This window comes from Cloeon dipterum, chromosome 1, assembly GCF_949628265.1.
Source record: "Cloeon dipterum chromosome 1, ieCloDipt1.1, whole genome shotgun sequence".
In the NCBI taxonomy this organism is placed as follows: Eukaryota; Metazoa; Arthropoda; class Insecta; order Ephemeroptera; family Baetidae; genus Cloeon; species Cloeon dipterum.
In genome coordinates, this window is record NC_088786.1 from 5,006,860 (window position 1) to 5,027,159 (window position 20,300).

A 20,300-nucleotide genomic window follows, 5' to 3' on the forward strand; every position below is an offset into this window, starting at 1 on the left:
ACCTTTGTTCGCTGGATTGAAAGAATAGATTTCTTTTTTCCATTAAATTGTCAGTTTACTCTCCACTATAACGCAGACAAAGCAAACATCAACTCTGCCTGTTGAATGGGATATATTCTGTTTTATTTGACAACTTGCTGCTCACGAAGTCAACGCTCTTTTAACTCTCTAAAGAAGAAGAAATGGGATGGGACATGCAGGCCGGAGGTAGACGAAAGAAAATTTGCACGCGAATGTAAAAGCGAGAAGAGGAAGTGGCCGTGTGGCGAATTCAAAAGGTCAATGTTTTTCACGCTCAAGAAAACGCTATATACCACTAAATCAGCAGCGGCAGTAAACCACCTCGGTATTTCTACACTTTAAACAGCTGAAGTAAGAGATATTTTTTCTTATTTTGACCTCAACCTAACAAATCACTTAACTGAAAACAACAATTTATTGGATTTTTTTTAACGATTTGCAGACAAATTTAATAAAAGAGTTTCTAACCCAATATTTTTCTACTCTCACGCAAGAGCCGGCAACATTGTTTAAAGTGTCAAAAGTTTATATAGGTGAGCCCTAGACTTCTGAACAAACAGCAGTGCGATTTGTGAAACTGCACGGCACCGAATATGCTAAATTTAATCCGCTTCAAGTATACAAGCAGAGAGGCTCTTGCTGCCATCAATTTTTGTCGCCGCTTTCTCTTTCCGCAAAAATGTGAATATGAGCATGTTGCAGAACACGCATTCGGAGCTTATTTTGAACTCTTCCGGAAAACTGGTTTCAAACGCAAAGGAATTGATATCCCGCTTTTCAACAGTATTCAGTCTCTAGCGCGCGGTTTCCTTTGGTTTGGCAAACTACTCTACAATCTCATGTATTAGCACATAACATTTCAACTCCTAATCCTCAATTTTGTTAAGTGAAGCTAACAATTTAACTATTTAAGGAGATGACTTGGTTCCGGGTGCTATTTCAGATAATTAAGTTTAAGGGCAACGGTAAAAATACATCATAATATGCCGTCTGGAAAATACTTTCTGCATAAAACTATCATTCCCTCTTGCAAGCCAATGTACTCGTCTAAATAAGTAACAATAAACGATTTTTCAACACAAAAGTCTAAGACAAGCAAAAACTCGACTTCAGCAGAAGCTGCGTTAAACAAGGAACACACATCAAAGCATCACGATGGAGTCAGAGGATTGACGCAGCAGGTAGCGGAAACAAGCCATGCAGCAGCAACGGTTTACTCATTCACTACAATTTATTGGCAGGCTAGCTAACTAAATTGGATGAAAATTCGCTGCCTGGTTCGTCCTCTTCCGCGAACGCAGATGCTCGCTCACGTCAGCAAATTGGCGCCCGGAATACGGCGGCCAATAAATCGAAAACAATAAGCGATCGCGGAGGAAAATACGGAGACAATAGCGCAGCGAGTGCCAACTGCGCAATTTCTGAGCGCAAACGTTTCTCGCTGCTGATAAAAAGTATGGAAAACGAGTGTTTGCATTTTTCCTCGAGCCGTTGGCTCTGAAATATAAACGGACGGATAAATAAAAAGCTGTACTTTCGCTTGATCGCATCTGATAATGAGGCCCATTACTCGGCACTAGTTGCATATGTACACACACACACACAAAGTGATAACAACAGAGCTGCTGCTGGTAAGTAATTTCTCTTCTCTCAGTCAGCGGCGCGAAAGTGCGTTAATTCGTTCCATTGCTGCCTGACTGTACACAACATACAAATGTGACGAGTGTTGCATTGAATCGGACAACAAAAGGCTGATACGAGAGTGTCTGGCAATTACGAAGCACTTTTTTGTTTTTTTACTGCACGCGAAGCGCACACTAAGTGACAGAAACGCCGTCAGAAAGAAGTATATCGTGGATTGAAATATTGTCGTTGCGTTGATGATACTATGAGGGGTCGTGCAAAGGTTAAAGACGTCATTATCGGAAAAAGTGAAGAACACACATATATGCACCAAAACTGCTTGTTTTTCTCGGCGACATCTCACATTCTTAACACGGCTTTGTAATTTCAAGAAAGACATTTCGAGCCAACAGACGATTGATGTGTTTACGAAATAAAGGTCAATTGGATGAAGTGAAACGTGAACTCTGTAAGTGAGCTACAGGCAAGACAAAGGAGAACTATCGGCGGCCGGATGCGGCCTCAGTTTGGAACAAAAGCCCTGAGCGCACCTGCACCTGCACTCCGGCCAGGCCCAGCGCAGAAAAGGCGTGAAATCCGCCTGGTCTGGAGCTACTTTGCTTTTGTGTTTACATATTGTCGTCACGTGGCCCGGCCAGCCCAGCCGACTTTTGCATTTGGCCAGAAAGGAAGAGTGCATGTTTATGTTTGCATGTTGTGTACCTGTGAAAGTGAAGGTTGTTGATGTTGTTACGCGATTTCGTTTTCGCGATGATCGCAATCGCCACGGCGACATCGAGTTTAATCTCCGGCCTTAATATTTAAGAGAGATAGGGTTGATTGGATAATACATAGCCTTATTTGATCAAGCCCGAGCAGAAATTCCTGCTGTTAACCAAAGTGGCTGTCATTGAACTTTCAACTTGTTCCTTATACTGAGTGAGTTTATTGAGGTTCGTGTTTTGTTTGTAAAAACTGCGCGCGGGTCAACAACTCGCGACGGGATTTCCATATTGCTTGCTCTTGAAAAATTGGTTCATGGGTGGTTCTCACAGCCTGTTAAGACAAACTGGAATGGAGCGGTCTTGATGGTCTTTCCCAGTGAAAGGCGAAATCGAGTATTAAATGCGTTAAATGTATTGTTAATGCGAGTTCCACACCGGTGTAATTCGGTTTGTTTTAACATTAAAAAATGTGAAGTAACAACAGGGAATCCCTTGAATAGTTTCAAACGATGGCTTTGTGGACAGTTGCTCAATTAAGATAACCTTAAAAAACTCTTAATCCCGAGACGCAATTATTTTAAGCTTTTATGTAATGCGTTCAGAGAGACGTTGATCGCGTCTAATTAAACGAAGTAGCTCCGAAACTGGGTTATCACTTAATCAATGGCTCCAAATCGATAATCTCTTCTTCGCCCTTGGGCTGATTGCACGCGCGCCAACAATAAATTTGTCGCGAGTTGCAAATCCGCCAAGACTCATCGTTTTTGCTAGTGGTAGCGGATTGTGTATAACATGTAGGTAGTAGCAGTGAGTTCTATCAAGGTCGTTTCACTTTAAGCCGAATTAGCATTCAGTTTGCGCCGGCAGTTAAGTGGAAAAATGAATAACGCACAACAGTGGTGCGCGCGAGTCGAGTGCCAAAACCGTGCGGGCAGAAGTGTGATTTGAAATTGACGCTGCAGCTTGAAGCACATTGTACAATTTTCTCCTGGGTTCGAGGAAAGAAAGAAAGAAAGGGTGATATCATTCTTTTGGACACTACTTGCGCTATTAATGCGAACGCTATACGCCCGATGAAAGGAAATCCGCCCAGCTCGGAAATGACCACTAGAAATTTCTAATCGCCAGCAAATTACAGAACACTCTCAATTTCTGTTTTGTTACCGGAAAGCGGGTGATAGGGTTGTGCTTAAAATTGTTTTAAGTAAACCACTAAAATTAAATTTATTTTATCATGTTTTCTATTCGTCAAGTCAAACACACTGTTTTTCAGTAAAAAGCCATGTGACTCAACACAGCATTCGAATTTTTGTTAACGTGATCACGAATTTCATCAAGTTTAATGTTGATATGGTAAAAATGCTTGCGTTTAAATATTTTGAAAATAAATGAACTTGTTAAAATATATTTGAGATAATTTTAATTTAATTGATATCAACAAAGGGTCAATCTAAATCAATGAAATTTGGACTTCTCCCTTGATAGTCAATTTCTCGTCAAGATTTTAGTAAAATTTTGTCATTTTACTATGTATTTGGGATTTATTTGTCGAAAAGTTCCAGAAAATTCTGTAGCACTCTACTTAAGTCAGCTTTCTTTTTATTGTTTTCCTGATCACGCTGATTAATCGATTTGGTGGCGGTCAAATTTCTGGAATTCGCTAAATTTTGTGCTTGAATGCAATATTCATGCTTTTTTTCCTACAATTTGACTGAGCATGAGAGACTTTCTAGTAAAAATCTTGTGCTGACGGGCTGAAAAGTTAACTTCCGCAGTGCTTCCTCTTCTCGCCCCCCTAACTTACCCCTATCTCGGGAATGGTCAAACATTCCTTTTCCAAATGTCTAAAAATGTTATTTATTGCTTGGGCTCCCTGCTGCGAAGCATATGTGCCTGCCACCCGCAAAGCCATTCAGCTCGCCCCCATAACAGCATAACCTTGATTCTTTGTTAAGAAAGAAAAGCATTCCACAAAATTTTCTGTCTTCTTCCACCCGGTTACTTCCACCCAGGTTACTCGTTCAAGCAGCAGAGAATTTAGTTTAGTGCGAGCAGCCAAGCCGATCACTTCTCCAGCCTAAATACTACGTCTTTCACAATACACCAAAGCTTCCTTCCTTTAGGTACGTTTTTTGGAATTTTCCATAGCTTTGAAATTTACTATTAAGTTGCCGTTCTTTTTCACTGAAATTTCGGCTCCGATAAAAAATATTATGAAGGAAGTTGCTCAGTATTTGTGCATTACACCTTTTCTGTTTTGTCAAACATCATTCCAACAATTAAACACAACGAGATCGATCTATTTTTTGACCAAACATTCCAAATATTAAATTAAGTTGCTTTTTCGCATTTTCGTGTTCAGGATAGTACGTTCTACTTACCGCCACATTCAATTAAGCTCGATTACACACAGTGTTTGCGAGTGATCCATTAGCAAATTGCGGACAATTTGGCGGATAGTACAATATGTTTGTGTTTGGCAAAGGGGCGGCTCGCGTGCAGTGCAGCGCGCTGCTGTCCAATTAGCCGCGAGCGCACGTTGCGCACGTTAGTGTCTTAATGAAATGTTTGTGCATCTCGCATGCGAGCACACACACACACACCAGCCAGAGAGTGCATCGGCCGGCCGGTGAACAGAGAGCCAACTTGTCTGGCGCGACCGCTTTTAATTATCCACCATTTCTATTTAATTGGCGGTGATGCGCGCGGCTCGCGAGGAAACAAGTCTCCAGCAAGTCTGGCGAGCCTCTGCTCCACTTTCACCCCGCGAGCTGCTGGAAACTCGCGTACGTAGCAACGGACGTGATTCACTCGCTTCAAAATAATTATACAAATGCAACGCGGCGGGCAGGTAAACACGTAATCAGCGCCTATGGTTTCGTGTGTGAGTGTGTGTGTGTGTGCGGTCTATTTTGCGGAGAAAGGGGGAAACTGGTCGGTATACTGCTGCGTGGGCCACGATCCTCCGGTAATCATGTCAAGTGGTTAATACACTTGATTAGACGAGTATTTCAGTAAAAACGGCAAGAAACATTCATGACCTCAACTTTCTTGGCTTGAAGGAAACATATTTTGTGACACGACATCCGAGTAAAAGTAGAAAAAGTCTCAAATGAATATTTTTCATTATATATTATCAGACACTGATGGAAATTAATGTTAGAAACAGTTAATTAACTTTTTATTCTAAAGAAACACGCAAGCTCAAAGGGACCAACATTTTTAAAAATTTAATTGACTGCTTTGAATTAGAATTGTAAATTTAGTTTATATTAAAAAGCAAAGAACAATTTCGGCTTGTGGCTTGATCAAGAGTTAAATGAAGTAGGTTTTCAGGTAAGCCATAATTGAGACATGACTGAAATTTCGAAATCTTCCTGCAGCAAGATAGATGTATGTGTGGCCATTAAACTTTCGCAATTAGCATCTTTCTTTTTCATTCATGATCTGCTTTTGCCGGCCACGCTGAGCAGGTCGTCTTGGGCTGCTGGAAAGTGGGAGTTGGCCGTGTGTTTCGTGCGCGCGCACCGCTTTTAAAATCAAGCGAGGCAATACGTATTAAGCTGGCTGCGTTCGCGGCGAGAGGCCAGTCAGTCAGTCAGCGCGGCGCTTCAAGTGAACGTGCGGTCGATACAAGCTCCAAATCCGTATCATTTCCATGTGAACCAGACGACAACAAAGTAGCAACAGAGATACGACCTGACCGACCGACAGCAGACCGTGCCTCCACATCTCCTTGTTCTCATTGCAGACCAGCTTTCTGAATGAATTTCCCGACGTGGTCAGTATTCCCGTGCAAACACTAACCCACAAATTTCGGCTGTCTCGCGATTTTTCACTTTATTGCCACAATCAAGCCGGTTTCAAAAGAGCGCCGGATTTCTACATTATTTCTAGAAAGTCTGTCCGACGTTTGACACTGGAACACGTGCAAAACAAACGTTTGCATAGCGGAGCGACTAATCGCGCTCTTTGATTAGCTCCCCCTTTCTTTGCTCTCGCCTCGCTCGCTCGCGATTGCACGGCTCCTAAATTTATTTCGATGACACGGGGTCAGAATCAATATCAATGGACGCACGTGCGAAGGGAAAATAAATGTGTCACTCCGGCTGCTGGAGTTGGAGGCTACAACACTTGGAGGCCTCTCTTCGTGCAGCAAAATCGATACTCGCCGCCGCCAAATCCGCCTCTCGCGCTGCTTCCTCCTTTTGCACCTGTTTACGAGACGAGCACACACGGATCGCGACCCATAATTGCACACTTTGTTACTTTCCGCGAGATTAATACGCCAGCCTACGGTACACCGGCACGCACGCACTCTAATTGCGCAATTACGAAAACCGAGTTTGTTGATGTTATTATTATTATTATTATTTGCGAGCCGGCCGATCGCCCGTCAGTTTTGAGGCACCGCGCGAGCATCACCCGCCGAGAAACTTGTTTTTCAGACACATGATCCGTCCAACAACCTGTGTGGCAATGCACAAACGGCCGGCACGTACTATTTCAAATTAAGGAAGCTCGCAGACAGTTCACTTCCGGTTCCACTCAATGAATGAACTTACGGGAATGAAAAAGACAAAAAGACGTAACTGGAAAGCCACACAGCAGAGGCATTTTAGTGGTTTGCCTGACCGAATGGAGATAGCTGGAAATGTCATTATAATTTCCTAACACGATTGCACAAAGCCAACGATCTCAATTACTTTTGAACGAACTCGAGCAGTAAGTTGAATCATACAGCAGGGGCTATTATTTTAAGGAAACATTTCACTTGAGTGCGTGTGCCTGCGTTCGTAATTTTTTCCACTTGAGAGAAACGAAGCGATGCAACCTTCACGATTTCCGAATCGTAAAACACACGATTGGCAGCTGGCGCGCTGTTGAAACGAGAACCCTCTCACTCGCGGCAGCGTTATCATCATTAGGGCGCACGTTGCGCGTTTTGCTCAATTTGCTTCTTTCCTGCCGGAGCAAAGAGAGAATTGAAGGATGCCCATAAATTAACACGTTTCTTAAAGACGCAATAAGAACGGGTTCTTCGCCACTGCCGCCGACGCCGCGTGCAACAGTGTTTCCCAGTGAAAATAATATAAGGAAAAGAAACTATGCATACTAAAAGAAATTTTTGCACTTTGCTTCATCAAAACAACTCAATTTTCCTTCGACATTAGATCACTGTTTTTAATTAACTCATCATTTTATTAAAAACAACGGCTGTGCAATTAGAAGAAAACTTCCTGGTTTCAAGCTGTAATTAATTGCATATAAGTTTTACCTTTAAACGTTAAATTTTAAAAATTGAAAAACTCGCAGTATACAATAAAGAGCATTTGCATTTGGTTTATTTCTTTAAACGCAATTAATATAAAAATGAACAAAGAAAGGAATTATAGCAAAAACCAGAAACAAATTGTTAGTTGACTCTTATCTTAATCTGTTAAGTAAATTTATTATTTACTTTCCTCATTCCTTATTTAAATGTCAGTTTAGCATTTTTTAAACTAGTAACAAATTAATCACACAATTTTGCTCCCTTCACAAAATTTAAATAAACAAATCCATCCAGAAGGTTAGAGGAAATGCAGGAGATGAGATTTTAGAAACGCAGTCAGTTCAGAAGATCTGTATGGTGGTGCGAAAAGGAGGAAGGAACCTAGACCTAAATTCGAATGTGTGCGTTTGGCCTTGTGTATGGAAATAAAGCTGCGGCGGTGGCGGCGCGCCTCTCTGACTTTTCAACTTGGACCGCGCGCGACGCGAGGCCGATTCATATGAATACACACATCCGAGTGAGACACAAAGCGCTCGAAAATTTTTTTATTCAAGACCGCCAGTCGTCGGCCGACTTGTCTGTCTGCATTGATCGAGGGTCGCGACGGTCAATATCTTCCATTTTTTAAGTGCACGCGCGAGCAACCGCCTTCAATTGCCAGGATTAACAAGCAGAATGTGACATCACGCGTGAGGATGATGGAGGATCATAAATCTCGCCGACACTGCTTGCAATCATAGCCTCGCAAGTTTCAGATGAAAAACAATCGCTATAGCGAGATAGTGCTGCATTATAATATAGTTGCCGTTTTTCAACCGGTGCGAAAATCCTTGACGCGTGCATGCTTTGATGAATATTGCGTTCTAAATTAGGGTTCCGAGTCTAAATAGGAAAGCAGGTTTTTATACCTAGCCCGGAAGACCTGCATTTATTCGTAAACAATCTATAAAAAGAGTTTTGTAACTGCTATTATAGGAAAACAAAAGTGCTCCTAATAAGGCCATTTTCTAGCCCGTTTATTTTCTACTTTTTAAATCAAAATTAAATTTTGTATCGTAATTTAAAACTTATTATTCATTAAATTAGCACCTCTTATCCACTGCGTATGTACTTGCAGGTTAATTTGACTTTAAAGACAGTCGGAAGACTTAAAAACTAGTGATAAGCTATCAGACTGGAACTGTCTAGAAAGACAAAAACAATTCGATTTCCCGCTGCTCGAGAAACCTTGGAAAAGCAGCAGGAGACAATGTTCTCGAGCTTCTTCACTTATTTATTCGACGCCCCCTGCTTTTCCTGAGTGATTTCGGTGGCGTGCGAAAAACGCGGAAGGTGACCGTGATCCACGCGAGTGTTTCGATGGGCCTTGACATCTGCGAGCATCGCGTTTTTCCTCCGTTCCGATTACGTGCTGCCGAGCACACACACAAAACTATTTTCATCGCAGTTAACGTTTCACTCTTTCGATATATTAGACGTTTCTGTCGCGTGCGACACGATTTGGTCATATTGGGGAGTGAAATTTGGCGACAGTGCCAGTTAACTTTGATGTCTCAGGGAAATTTTCCCATCTAAGTAATTTGATTGATTTCTAAATTATTGGTTAAGTCTACGCAACGCAAGCGTTACGTCATTCTTAAAATGCTTGTTATTTGTTTTATTCTTACACGATACTGCTTAGAAAATTAACCGCAGAAGCAAGAAGTAAAGGAAAGATTTAAATTTGCGTAAAATTTTACACGTTGATTCGCTTTTCTAGTTGTGGAGGAGGCAGCACAATATTGAGAGAAGGAGAGGGAACAATGACAATTTTTTGTTTCCTTAACTAAACGGTTCTATGGTATGAAGCAGTTGTCGAGGTATAGGAACCCTCTATTAATATGATAAATAATATCCTCGAAAATTTACACAGCCTATCCATTAAGAGAAGCAGCATGGAGCCTTGAACATATTATTGTTGTTGTGCTTACAAAAATCTTACAAATAAATCGCGATATTAGCTCTGGGTTCCATAAGAGTATTAAAAATGTTTCTCATGCTTGAAAAAGTTATATCTTAATTTAATGTAATTTGCAAGTTATCTCCACTTCTAGCTATCTTTCCCAATGACTAATGAAGTTGAAACCTTCTAGAGTAAACAATTTTAAGTACTTCTTTTGGCAAAACTGCGACTTAGTTACGAGTTTCGGTTGAAGCACGTTCAGCGACGGGCATACTTTTTGCGGCTAGGACAGAAATAAACCAAGAAGGCACTCAGGCGCCTTTTTGAAAGTCGACTCATATAAACATGGGACGATTTTAGTTGCCAAAGGTTGTTGCACAATTAAAATAGCGAGACGAGGCTAGCGATTATTTCATAGAAACGAAACGCACTTATATGCGGTGGAGGTTTGCCAAGAATTGATCAAATTTCATTCTCACTCTGAAGTTATACGAGTGTATTAAATGCAAAGCAATCAACCGCGGATCGTTATCCGTGCTGTTTGCATAAGCTTTGAAAAATGACCGATTTTCGAAATTAACAATTTTGAGAAATTTATATCCGCTTGATCGATTTAACGATCCCTTCTTCTGCCTCACGCGTTTCGCTCGTAAAACGAGAGTCACCAAATCCGCCTTGTAAAGAGACTATCTAGAGCTCGGGCCGATTTAATACTTTGAGAAATTTTGTTTAAGAGCTGAGGAGATTTGATTTTTTTCTTCTGCAGATATGCAAGTAATTTTATCACTTGATATTTTCATAAACAAGAGATTAGTTATTTTTGATAACATAATTATATGGATATTCATTCGTTGTTCAAAGGCAAATTAATGTCACGACCTCGAACTACAGCCAAAACAGTTTTTTAGTACGCAGTAAAATATAAGCATCTTCAGATATTAAATCGTTCCCACTAATTTCTTCATTCCTTTGCGACGCATATATATGATTTGTACACACTAAACAAATAATATTGATAAAACATATTCATAACACATTTCGTCTCAGGAACTGTATATCCTCCATTATCTCATCCGATAAGGTATTAAATATTCGACAGTATTTTACATCATTGTGGGTACGGCCAGTGCTGCGTAGGCGGCTCTGGTCGACCGACCAGGAGACGAAATATATTATGTGTGTTGATTTCAATGCACGCAGTTGCAACGTGCGTTGACCCAAATTCGGCGCGCACACAAAATTGAATAGCTGCTGCTCGTGCTCATACGCACGGCTGGAAAAGCTGCTTGACACACAGACTGCGTCTACCTCGTTTGGTTCAATTATTGACACAGCGTGCAAATAAAAACAAAAACAAACTCTCTTTTAATTTCCGTCTCGTCTGTCACGAACGTTATCAGAATCAGAAAATATTATGATTTCACGCTAGAGAGACTTTTGTTCTTATCGGTCACAGTCGAAGCAAACAAAAGGGAAATCTAATCTCACACTGAGGGTGTTAGCCCCTTTTTTGGGTCGATTAATTGGATTTCGGCTCGTCACGTTAGGGTTATGCGAAGCTCCGAAAAAGAATGAACCCGGCGTTTCCGCAAAATTCGTGTGTGCATGGCGTAAGGGTAATAAAATAATACGTTTTCCCATCCAAACCTTCCTGAAAGTCGGCAACCTTGACATTCCTGTTCGCTTGACTTGCTCAATTGGCGATGAATTAATTTTATTATTTTTCTCTGCGTTATTACAGAGAGGCCGTGCAGCTGAGATGCCCCAAAGAAAACAGCCGAGATCGCTGAAGACATTAAGCCAAGAGTGTATTACATATCATCTGGCCGTCACCTGTCGCAAGCTGCAGGTATGATCGGGCTGATTAATTGAGCCTCATTTCACTCTCTCAGGCCCCCGGCCCCACCGTCGTCAGACTGACTCACAATCAGCCAGTCAGCAGGCCTAAGGTCACTGCGTGACATATTACTTTCCACCAGCAGTATTAATTGCGCCTTTCGCATCGCGTAATAATGCACAAACACATATACGTACACTCGCTCATTCCAGCGGATCGAATTGCGCGCCTTTTTACTATGCCTCGCGTAGTAAAAGCAGTGTTCTTACATGTGCATACGCTCAAAGTGGCAATCATCCAGCTTTTCCATTGATCAGGTTGAGACAACTAAGGAGAGACGCCACGCACACTTAAATTGCTTTCTGCTAACAATAGTCTCTGGAATTACATCAGCAATTAAATTCTCCATGTTTGACACCTATTAAAATATACAGCACAATTCTCATTAGTTTAATAGCGCAAATTATAATTTTTTCCTTTTCAGGCGGCGGCTCAAGATGGTGCGGCACCGCAAGTTTTGAGCCTGACCAAGAAGAAGCTGCGACCTTTGTTCCAGAACAATCTACCAGGCCCTATCAGGACCGACCTTCTGCGTGAGACGTCCCGCATCCTCAACTCGCCACCCTCGGACGGCTCCAGCTCGCCAGGGGCGGGTCCGGCGGCCCTTTATCTGCTTACGCTGCTTCTATCGCCTGACGTCAAAAGTTTGCGCATCGAATTGTGCTGCTACTACGGATGCAGTCACCAGGTCAATAAATACCCATTCGATTTTCGTGACTGAATCGTCATTTACAAATAAGAAATTCTGGGAAAGTAAATTTTATGCAGCCCAGATTTTAATTTGGTATAGCCACTCTGCCTTTCTCAAAATATCCATTCGTTTAAAATTCGCAAATACTAGCAAAATCGCAAGTCTGGCATCCTTTCACATTTACAACTGAGTCCCGGCTGGCGCAAATTGGCGCCGTGCGGCTTTTGCAGTCCATAAAATTAGATTTTCAAGTGATCTCACACGCGAGAGGCGTGGTGAAAAAGAGATTAATTAGCCCCCGACCTCGAGATTCCGCGCGCTCGCAATTCATCCGTTGTACCGTGGATTCAGCTTTACAGCTTTATTGAAGGCAATAAAATTATACTCGCAAGCTGCTCAGTCTGGCACGCTGCCCGAATTCCGCGGATGCAAATCGGCAGCCGGCTGCTTGATCATTCGCCGGCCAGCACATTTTTGTGCATTGAATTCAATTAGCCGGTGACTCGCACTTTGCTCGCACTCAGCCAGCAGGCAAACACTTTTCGGAAAGAGGGCCGTTGACACCAAAAGCAGCGTTTGCCACGCATTGCGAATACGCGCATGGACAAAAAATTTGTTTGCTTTGTAATTTACTCGATGACAAAACTTTTGAAACGTGTTTTTTTTTTCGATTTCAGGCTGCGTTGTTGCGACTGCTGGCGCAGGAGGGCACCGGACTGCGAAGCCTGGAGATCGCGCGGACGGCCCTGCTTCGGCTGGACAAGAGCCTCCTCAGCTCGGCCTTGACCGCGGCTCCCTCGCTCAGGAAACTGGTCATGCGAAACATCGCCAACGACGCAATTTTGAAGGTACTATTATTTTGGTAACTGAAATTCCAAACCGACTGAGAGCCAGATTGAGTTGCAGAGCGGCCGCTGCTAAACGGTCGCGTCACAGTAATTGGCAGTCGCTGCTTTCACTTTTCGTGACTAATTGCTGTTTAATTTGCATCTAAAACACACCTGCTGAATATTTTATACATGCCCGTTTTATTCACCGTTTCACCTGCTTCGAGGACAGTTTATTTTTTTTTATCTACTTGACTTAAAGTGAGCACACGACTCGTCAGTGTATGTCTGTCAAGTGTATGTAATCGGAGGCTCCTTTTACACTTTTGCAATTAGACGACGTTATGAAACTAAAGAGATGCAGCAGCAAGCAGCGGCTCTTGACATTTCATCCGAGTGCCATTTGCTCTTCTCTTCTTGTTTGCCGACCCAATTAGGTCCAGTTTATATTTGCACGGTCAATCCTCACACTCAGTTACACTCAAGGCTTTGTAAATCGAACCTTCATACTTGCAATTAGTTATGACTCGCCACGCGCAGCCGCTAATCTTCTGGCGTCATTTTGCTATTTTGAAATAGAAAATGCTAATTTGGAATAACATTGGAATGTAATTTTCAGATCATTGGAGCCAGTTGTCCAAATTTGGAGGAGCTGGACGTGGCCCACTCGCGTCAGGTGACCGATAATGGTGTGCAAGACCTTCTAGTCAGCGTTGAGTTTAAAGACAAGACTTCACCCGACCACAACGAGGACGCCCAACGCCGAAAGTCGCCAGTACAACGATGGGGGAAGCTGCGCATGCTGTCAAAGTTGGTGCCGTGGATGAAAAGCGAAAACTCAGGTTGGACGGATTTAAATTGCCAAAAACCTCTGCCTTACCTAACAAATTATTTATATTTTTTATCAGACAAGCACAAAAAGGTTCTGCTTCACTATTGCGAGAGACGCAACCCGCTCTGCTCCTCTCTCCACACACTGGACATCAGCAACACGGGGGTCAGCACGACAGGGGTGCTACTCGCCCTGAACCACGCACCCAGATTACAGTCCTTTGGTGACTACGCGCACACTGGCACTGCTCTGGAGGCTTTGGATAAGACCCCGGTCCAGAATGAAAATCGCAACAACAGGTGAAGAAACGTTTTGCCCTGAAAATTTATTTAAATAATAGATTCGTATTTGTGTGTTGCAAAAAAATGTTAAAAAGTCAAATATATCCTGTGTTTGACACTTCCAATAAAATTAAAATTGTGGTTTGCTCATCTAGGTTCCACCTGATAGCTGCAAGGGTTGTGAGAGCCACCCAGAACCGTTTAGAATCGATCATACACCACTGCCCTGAACTAAGAACGTTAGTGTTGGATGAGCCACGCCTGCCTGCCTCTGCTCTGCAGATCATTCCTAAAGGGCTCCGCATTCTGGCCATCCATTCTGCGCCAACAGATCCAAATTGGCTCAACTGTCTGTACTCGCATCTCAGGAGTAGTGGTCAGACTTTGAAGGAGCTTACCCTGAGATTTAACTTTGTGAATCCCGGCACCCACGACGAGCCCCGGCCAGTATGCAACTTTGATCTCTCACAGGTACTGAAATAATTTGTGATTTAGTACGGGTTTAATGCTTTTTAATTTCAGGTTGTGGATTCGTGCCCTGAGCTGAAGAGTTTGGTGATTGATGGAGTGAACGTCATTTGGGACTCCGAACAGAACATCACCTTTGCAGAAAAAAAGCCATTACCACAACTAAAATATGCGCACTTGGGCAGAATCGTCAGTGCCCAGGCCGTCACTAGGTTGCTCCGGTGTGCACCTGACCTCAGGGTGTTACACGCCTTCTGTTGTCCTGACCTACAGGACCGTGAGTTGAGGCATCTAGTGCCTCACATGAAGGTATATACTCAGAAATTCTTTCGGATTCGTGAATAATGCCAATATTAATTTAATATTTGCAGAAGCTTGAGTGTTTTTACATTTATGAGGCACGTCAGGTGAAAACCTCTGGATCTGTAAACGCGCTGATCGGCGCTTGTGGCCAACTAAGCCGACTGGGCAACCTGGCCACGTGGGGCCTTGACTGCGAAAGTTCGCGCGCAGTGCACAACGTGATCAACTCGGGTCAGCTGCAACTTGAGCTTCTCAACGGCTCCCATTGGTTCAACTCCACTTGCGTTCGGACAGTTTGAGTACCTACGCAGGTGCAAAAACTAAGGCTGTGTTTTATGTGTGCATTTCTCAGCAGTGCCAATCGAGTAAAATATTGTCGGGTAGTGAACAAAGAGTATATCAATCCAAAATAATGTGTTCCCCAATGAGCTATTTTCGCTGTAGAAATAAAACTTGATGTTCGCAGATAATTGTTGTTTTGCTGACCTTTTGAAAACTAGGAAAAATCACAGTCCACCACAGAATAATTTAATTTTTAACAAAATATCGGAAAATCTTTTAATTCAGAGAGGAGATAATTATTTATGTTGATGCATTTTTCCTGACTATATATAGATTTTAGAAACGTACTAATTCATTTTTGTGTCAATTTACCCCTTAATTACTTGACATCCATTCCAATGCGTATTTAAAGTGTTTTTTTTTCCAGGGGATTAGGACAAAAAAGAGTCACGCCAACCCATTAAAGCGTAGATAATCCACATTGGGGTTGGAATGATAAAATCAAATTGTACGTCATACGCATCGGAAAAAAAATTATTTTGCTGCCCCTTTATGTATTGAAGCTTTCAGTATCAGTGGAGCTCCCAAAGTCGAGGGAAATGCATCCAAATAAACCAACCAGGGCGTTGCTTTTAGCCACCTGCTTCTGCTTTTTGTTTTTGGTTGCAGCGGCCGTTGGACAAAGAGCAACCTCCGATGACGGATGGAATGAAGAAATTTGGCTATCAGCATGCGAATTCATTCTTCAGTATCACGCACAGTGGCCCATCAGAAGGACTGTCGTAGTATACCACCCACTTAAAGGGAGAGGTAAGATTTATTTGTAAATTTTACGTATTAAGTAATTCGTGGATTGCTGCAGAAAATTACTCAAAGGAATTGGCGATGAACTTTTTTGTGAGGCTTTCAAAGGCTGGCGTCTCCACCAGTTTTGTGCGTATTCCCGGTCCTGGTGCAACTTCTGTGCTACGTTTAAAAGAGGAAAATCAGCCACCAGTCAACTGCATTTTAATGCTCACGCCAAACGATGCAACGTCTGGATTTGTTAGAGAAGTAGGTCACAATAATTGTTTAGACCTACCCCTAATTAAATAAATTTAGGCAGCAGATTTAGGTGGTACCACAGGCGATTCGATTCAATGGTTCCATTTGAGATACGGAGACCAGAGAAATTTAACTGCTGACGTTGGGCTGCGTTCAGACACTATCTTAACGTCCGCCTATTTTACATCAAAGGACTACGCAAATTTGTTTCGCTGGAACGGACTCCAGCATGTTGAGAAATCGTCTTGGCAGGGCCCTGGAAGAATCCCTGCTGACATAACAGATCAGCCAAACAAGGACTTGACAGGGCAAAAGCTTAGTGTGGCAGTTTTCGACGTACGTTAATACATTATTACAAAAAAATACTTAAATAATTTTAACACGATAAATTCGCACAGGATCCTCCTTTTGTATATATTTCCAATGCAAGCGCCAGTGGAGCTATAAACGAGACTCAAATAACTGGATGGTTAGTCGACATTTGGAGGGATCTTTCGAACATTTTAAAATTTACGTTCGTATTTAACATTTTTTGATAAGTCAAGGTTAACTTTTAAATTCAGTTCATCTTTCTACAGGCCAACGCGAGTAGATGCCAACATTGGAATCTTTAAGCGAGCCGTTGAGGAACTTAAATCAGGAAGAGCCGACGTAGTTTTGTATCCGTTTGTGGTTACTGCAAATGTTCTTGACGCCGCCGAATTTTCAATGCCAGTTATTAATTTGAGGTTAAGAAGTTCTCCAGGGAAATTAAGAAATTATAATTGGCTTTCTTTTCAACAATGCCAACAGGTATCGATTTCTGCTGCCTCGAGTTTCTGCAACATCAAGCATCGACCAATTTGTCCAACCGTTTCAAATACTTCTATGGAGGATAATTGCTGGCATTTGGACTCTGGCTGTCGCTTTAATAACAATCGCCTACATACTTGGCCGCTATTATGAATTTGAAGACCAAGGTTTTCCAATTTTTCAGTTAAAGGAGTCTGTTATGATGGTGTACGGATCGCTCTTTGCTCAGGGTGAGAAATTCCTGGCTTTCACAAGTATCGTTTTTATTATGATCGAATTTCAGGCCCTGATTTTGCACCACTTTCCTACTCGGGTCGCATAATCTTGTGGTCATCGTTCCTTTTTGCGTTTGTCATAAACCAAGCGTATTCTGCCGCTTTAATTTCGAAACTGACAGTGGGAACGCTGGAGCCGCCGTTCACTAACTTGGATGGAATGATTGACTCCAAATATACAGTCCTTTACACTGTCGATTCAGCTCCAAACCGACTAGTGGTCGTAAGAAAAAATTATTTTAATCATATGTATTCAACACAGCCCGTTGGCTCGCATTGTTAAGGCATTCTCAGCAGTTTCAATGCAATGGGAGATATGTATTTGAGCAGTTCGAGGATTTAATACTGGCTGCCCAATGTCAGAGATGGCAAAAGGTGGTTAATTAAGTGACTCGAAATTCTAAAATAGCTCAACGGACTGGGAGGCGCACCGGTGCCGACTCGCCACTACTTGCTGGTTTTCGCACCTTTCCAGCGGCTTTAGGGACAAAGCTGAGCAGAATTTCGAAAAAAAGCTTTTATATTATAGGATGCTGCAAAAGGTTCGTGGAGAGAACTTGGTGATAGGAAGCCTTATCCACGACTAATGTCGTCATTATCTGAAGCGGTGCTAGAAGTTTCACGATCGTGGACCGCGTCAACCCTATTAGAAACCAAGGAGAGGCTTTTACCACAGTTTAACAAAGAACCATTAAACTGCAAAACCACGATGCTGCCAACAGATATTATGAAGGCTCCAGGACAACTAATGTTTTCCAAGAATTCGCCCTACAAAGCGGCCATCGATCAGCAGTGAGAGACTTTTCCTGTTTTCAATGGGAACTAATTTTCATTTTTTTGCAATCGTTCCTTCTAATAGATTTCATAGCCCTCAGTAATTAGCAATTGGAACAATTCCAGACTGGTGTCGATGAGAGCAAGCGGCCGTCTGCACAGAGCCCGTTTGAGCTGGTTGGGCCGCTATTTTGACGAACCCTGCCCCAAAGACACGACGCTGCCGCAGTTTGGCCTTGACAGCGTCATTTTGCCGTTCGCCATCCTGGTAGCATCTTTAGGAGTATCCGTATTACTGCTCGCAATCGAGTTGGCAATCAAAAAGTGGCTCGGCCGTCTCATGAAGGATGACGACTGGCCAAGCAACCTGCAGGAAATCGCCAGGCAAAAGGGCATGCGCATCTCGAAAAATTGGCTCAAGGTGAAGAAAAACTTGCCATTGGCGCAGGACAGCAGTGCAAAGTGATGGAGCATCAAGACATCTTAATACTATCGAAAATATGTATTGCGAATAAACGTATTCTAAACTAACATTCCTTTTAATTATTCTTGCCATCTCAATATCAAGCTCAACATAACTGCTGTACATATGCAGGCATCTGTTTCGGGTAGATTCGTGATGTGTATTTGGGGATTAAATCTATCCACAACTACTGGACGCAAGCCAATTTGGACGCAAAATAATCAGCAAAAAGCTCGACTGACTGGGAGCCAGAGAGCAAACGATCAAAGCAGGCCATGTCTAAAACTAACATTAAAACGTCTCTCTCAAGAAACGCTAACACTGTAAAAATAACGTTTAGACAGCGTCCTGCTTATTTAAAATTTCATTTCAAACTTTTGAAAAGTTTTGGTTTGCTGAAACACTACAATTAATAATGATGGGAAATTCCCGAATTTTTTTAAAGAATTAGAAACAGTTAATGTGCTAACAGAGTTATCGAGCGCAGTTAAAACTACTTTAGTTTTCTAGGTTAAGTGTGCACAAAATCGATAATATAGAGCTAGATGCACGTTGGTGATACAAACGATTGACTAAATATTAGATGATGGCGCGCAATGTAATAATTGGTTAGTCTATCCATCGATTTGCCCCCTAGGCCACGATTATTATTACTCAAGTCAGCGATGTTACCCGCGATTTGTCTAAAAAAAGATCAACGAGTGTGCACGCAAAGCACTCGGACGCTTCAAAAAGTTTGCTACACAGCTGTGCGTTTCTTTCAGGCACAAGTGTTCAAGCACCCACTATTTCCCAACCAAGCATGTTTTAAGCAAAAAATGGAACTGAAAAAGTATGTATACATTCCCTTAAGTCCAAAGTTGGCATTTCTCTGAATTTAGGATCAATAGTGGGCGTTTCGTGTGGAACCGCGTTATTTCTCGTTTCATAAATTGCGAACATATTGAACACACAGAGCCGAGAAGTTTGTGGTGCTCGTGTGGCTTTGTGGAAAAGAAATACTCTCGAAAAGCAGTCTCGAGCGGCTCTCTTCAGCTTTCCCGGCGCATTTTTATAATGAGCGCAAAGGCAGCAAGGGTCCTTTCGTTGATTATTTCCAGCGGTGCGTTACACCAAGGGAAAACTCTCTGAGCTTGGCGCGGTCAATATGCCGCCGAGTGCAAACACAAATTCACGTGCTCCTCTCGCTCGCGGCCACCACATTGTCGACTTTCAAATCTATGTCTGTTTTACGCAACGAATCCACTTCTCAAGGATGCAAGAGAAGTACGGCGAACGAAGTCGCAAAAGTTTTTCTGTGCAATCGAATCTGTGCTGCAAAAGCGAATTTTTCCACTCGTGGCGACGAAGTCGTAAAAAGGGCGTGCGCAAGTGGAAAAGGCATTTGTCACACACGCCGGTGTGATCATAAAAGGCGAAAGAAGTAATATATCGATGGGCTGCTATGTTTACTTTTATGGAGCCGCTGCGGCCGCTTCCTGCCGCTGACTCACAATCGAAATGCCACGCGCGGAATGCACAACGCACACAAACACAGGGACGAGTGTAGTTTAATAGCGGCACCTGGCTGCTTTTTGATTCACGGCAGCGTGGGTTTAATTGCCTGCCAATCCCTAACCAGCTGGAAGCAGCGCCCCTCGCTGAAATTCGATTATCGCACAGCTGCGTCACAAGTACAAGTTTCAATACTGCGTCATTTAAACTCAAAGTGTACTAGTTATATTTATACTGATAATAAATAACCGTTAGTGTGATAAAATTGTTTACTTGGAGCATAAATTGAGT

General features: G+C 42.5%; 3 protein-coding genes across 6 annotated transcripts in view; 2 read left to right on the forward strand and 1 right to left on the reverse strand.

The window, feature by feature from the left end:
• TTLL5 (Tubulin tyrosine ligase-like 5) overlaps positions 1-20,300 on the reverse strand; it is a 31,508-nt gene that overhangs the window by 7,312 nt on the left and 3,896 nt on the right. The gene's annotated exons all lie outside the window — the stretch shown is intronic.
• Positions 1,593-15,352, forward strand: LOC135936871 (uncharacterized). 3 transcript variants are annotated; one of them, XM_065479863.1, is made up of 9 exons: positions 1,593-1,652; positions 11,328-11,435; positions 11,908-12,171; positions 12,852-13,022; positions 13,621-13,843; positions 13,910-14,132; positions 14,270-14,585; positions 14,637-14,891; positions 14,954-15,352. In XM_065479863.1, exons 1-9 carry the CDS (start codon positions 1,608-1,610, stop codon positions 15,182-15,184), a joined length of 1,836 nt encoding a protein of 611 aa, XP_065335935.1. In that variant the 5' UTR covers positions 1,593-1,607; the 3' UTR covers positions 15,185-15,352. The 3 variants fall into 3 exon arrangements, with proteins under 3 accessions (XP_065335935.1, XP_065335943.1, XP_065335953.1); XM_065479871.1 differs by lacking the exon at positions 1,593-1,652 and adding an exon at positions 5,937-6,150; XM_065479881.1 differs by lacking the exons at positions 1,593-1,652; positions 11,328-11,435 and adding an exon at positions 11,477-11,740.
• Positions 16,010-18,581, forward strand: LOC135936885 (glutamate receptor ionotropic, NMDA 1-like). The gene is made up of 8 exons (XM_065479893.1): positions 16,010-16,220; positions 16,269-16,547; positions 16,610-16,725; positions 16,775-16,939; positions 17,004-17,233; positions 17,287-17,501; positions 17,808-18,070; positions 18,179-18,581. Exons 1-8 carry the CDS (start codon positions 16,053-16,055, stop codon positions 18,516-18,518), a joined length of 1,776 nt encoding a protein of 591 aa, XP_065335965.1. The 5' UTR covers positions 16,010-16,052; the 3' UTR covers positions 18,519-18,581.